We start from the raw sequence: 3,141 nt of genomic DNA, 5'->3' as shown, positions 1-3,141 counted from the left end.
GGAAAATAGATTCGCTTCATGTTTTTTTCGTGATGCCAGGTAAGTCTGTGCGGTTACTGCTTTCTAAAAGAGGGACCTATGATTTGTTTTCGATGGAGTATATTGTTAAATACTTTGTAATTGCTGCCGTAAAAGAAAAAAAGCATGAGCTCTAGCTAGATAAGGGCTCTGTCTACGAAGCCCAACGCCACTGCGGCATGGTTCGTCCGGGAGCCTGGTTTGCACCATACATTTTTCAGGCCGGAGGCTCACACAAGAAGCTGTTGATCTGCTTTTCAGCCTGCCTGAGAATCCATGCTCGAGTGAAGACGATGGTGACAGTTCAAGCAATGATGATTTCCATTCGGATTTGGCGGCCGAGGAGGAGCTAGAGCCCGAACCTTTGACACCTTCATGTAGCACTAATTCGAAACGCAAAGCATAGTACCAATGAAGAAAAAAAAAAAAGAAAGAAAGAAAAAAAAGGACTAGCTAGCATTGCTGACTGATAAGAATGATGAGGAAGGCATTTCCTCAGAAGCCTGGCCCACAAACCTTCCGACCAACATTGTTGGGCAACCAAAAAATTGGAATGCACAGCACTCAACTGACCCTCCCAAAACAACAAGTGAAGCTTTTGGTCTCTACTTTGACGATGCCGTACTGAACATGGTTACGGAGACGAACAGGGACGTTTACCAGACAAACAAGCCAGGGTGGTACAATCTTTCCAAAGATGAATTGAAAGTCTTCCTTGGAATGCTTCTCTTGATGATTGTCAATCCGAGTCACCATTTCTACCTGTACTGGAGCAGCGACTCATTCTTTAATGTACCCAAGATATCCAATGTAATGAGCTTCAAGTGGTTTCAGGCAGTCTTGAACTACATTCACCTCAGTGACAAATTGGAACAGAAGAAGAAGGGAGAGGATGGCTATTGCTTGGGAAAAATTCGCCCTTTGGTCACAGCCCTGGATGAGCGCTTCACACAGAACCACACAGCTTCCTCCCACTAGTCAGTGGGTGAAAGTAGGATACTTTTCAAGGGAAGATTTGCTCTGAAGCAGTACTTACCAATGAAGCCCATAAAATGTTGCTACAAAGTATGGTGCCTGGCTGATTCTGACACCAAATACCTCGTGCAGTTTCAGATCTACAAAGGAAAAGACGGAAGCCGGCCTGCCGAGAGGACCCTGGGAGAGCATGTTGTTTTATCACTTGGCGAGAATGTCCAAGAAGGCGCACAGCTGTATTTTGATAACTATTTTACAACAACACGACTAATGAAAAACCTCGCGGAAAGGGGTATTTTCGCAGCCAGCACCGTGCGTTCGAACAGAAAAGACCTGCCTGCTGAAATAAAGAAGGACAACAAGCTCAAGAAAGGCGAGCACATCTGGCAGTCAAGAGGACCTGTAACAGCCTATCAGTGGAAGGATAACAAAAACATCCATGCCACGTCGAACTTCCACAACCCAGAGGAAGCTATCGAGGTCAACAGGAAGCTTTCAAGTGGAGCCACTATTGGCGTAACCTGCCCTAAGGCGCTTTCTTACTACAATGCCTGGGTTGGAGGTGTAAATCGGTTCGAACAGGAAAGCAGTGCATATCCAGCTGATCACCGCCCCAAAACGTGGTGGCACAGAATCTTCTACTACCTGTTCGACGTGGCAGTGGTGAACGCCTTTTTGCAATTTTCCGCTCATCCGGATACCACATACCAGTGGTTTTGTCTCTGTCTTGGAAGTAGGCTCATCAATGGTCAAGTGTCCAGGTGCAGCCAGGCGATGACTGCACACAAGACCAAAAAGAATAGAGCTGCAACTGGCCAACAGATGGTCGGAGTTCCTAAGGAAATCAGATTCCTTGGACAAGACCACACCCCCCAGCGTTGCACAACATGAAGGCGATGCAGCTGGTGCTCGACATCGAAGAAACGGGTCCGCACAAGCTACGTGTGTCAAAAGTGCCAAGTGCCCGTGTGTCAGGTGCTTTCAAGCATTTCACCACTGAAGGCTTAACACCAGTTGCAAGACAGCGGTATGAATTTGTACCACTTTTCATTTCTCGTGACGACTCCAGCAGTACACATTTGTACCACTTTTTTCTCGAGAACCGTTCGATAAATTTTTCTGGAATCAATGTAGATATGTTCCTTTATTTGCATATAAGGTTATTTGTGACCTGTAAAATCCAGGACTGAAAAATAGTCCTGCCTAACAAAGGGTTAAATTGTCCCTTGGAGATGAAGGAAGATTGCAAAATCAAGAATTCAGCATTGGCTTATTCTTGTGTAAATGGCCCTGCATCACTTGACTATAATTGTAATGAAAATGTTCGGCTAGACAGAGAGCTAGTATAAAACCTTTATTTTTCTTTCAAGTCCATCAACCTCATGCCCTGGTATTCGACCAGCGTCGCCATCAATTATGCTCGAACGCTATCCTGAAATCCAGGGCCCCTTAATGGAGATCCTTAAACTTTATAGCAGGAGGGCTGATGATTTAATACGCAGAAAAGTCCTGGATGACATGGTTGCCAGGCTGTCCCTGTCTGTGGACAAGGCAAGGCTTGTGGGGATCCTCGCTGCCATGAAGGGGCCTCACGAGGTCTACCACCACATGACTGCGTGCTCCACAGGCCTCAGCGTGTCTATTAAAGCTCTCAACTTTCTGTCAACGCTTGGCAATGAATTGCAGGAGCAGTATGTCGCCAACATCATGCTCCTCTGCGATGTCGAGGACTTGGCAGTGGATACAATGGGCCAGTCAACAAATCTATGGCATGTTTCTGCTTGCACTGTATCCTGCATTGCAGAGACTGCGGCCAAATTTAGCAACATTTAACATAACTGGTCCTTCAACCCTTAACACCTTTCAAAGTTGCCCGTTTGCATTGCCTGTATTAACTATGTTGCTCTTTAACCTTTCTACTTCTCACTGGCACGTAGCATCTGCATGTGGCATGAACCTGTTTGAAGCATTGCACCTTCTCTCTATCCCGTTGCAGGACTGTGAATGAGTATTATGAGTATTTACCAAGTGCTTATAGTTGCCACTGTAAAGCACGCTCTATTCAGATCAACTAACATATCATGATGACCCAAGTTTCAATAATTATACAAAAAAATAACATCACAAAAAATGCATCGCAAATTATTC

At 45.4% G+C, this 3,141-nt stretch overlaps 1 protein-coding gene and 1 pseudogene across 1 annotated transcript; both read left to right on the top strand.

The window, feature by feature from the left end:
- Window positions 1-648: 648 nt before the first annotated feature.
- On the top strand, window positions 649-996 carry LOC120844070. The gene has a single exon (XM_040215671.1). The coding sequence runs from the start codon at window positions 649-651 to the stop codon at window positions 994-996; it is 348 nt and encodes a 115-aa protein (XP_040071605.1).
- Window positions 997-1,056: 60 nt separating this feature from the next.
- LOC120844069 lies at window positions 1,057-1,993 on the top strand (annotated as a pseudogene).
- Window positions 1,994-3,141: the final 1,148 nt, after the last annotated feature.

This window comes from Ixodes scapularis, unplaced genomic scaffold (assembly GCF_016920785.2).
Source record: "Ixodes scapularis isolate PalLabHiFi unplaced genomic scaffold, ASM1692078v2 PGA_scaffold2__306_contigs__length_199485367, whole genome shotgun sequence".
Taxonomy (NCBI): Eukaryota; Metazoa; Arthropoda; class Arachnida; order Ixodida; family Ixodidae; genus Ixodes; species Ixodes scapularis.
The sequence above is the reverse complement of the archived record's forward strand: the minus strand, read 5'-3'. Positions and strand labels throughout refer to the sequence as shown.

What these genes read in the sequence shown, in the direction of transcription:
- LOC120844070 (XM_040215671.1), top strand. Translation starts at nt 649, where the DNA reads ATGGTTACGGAGACGAACAGGGACGTTTACCAGACAAACAAGCCAGGG.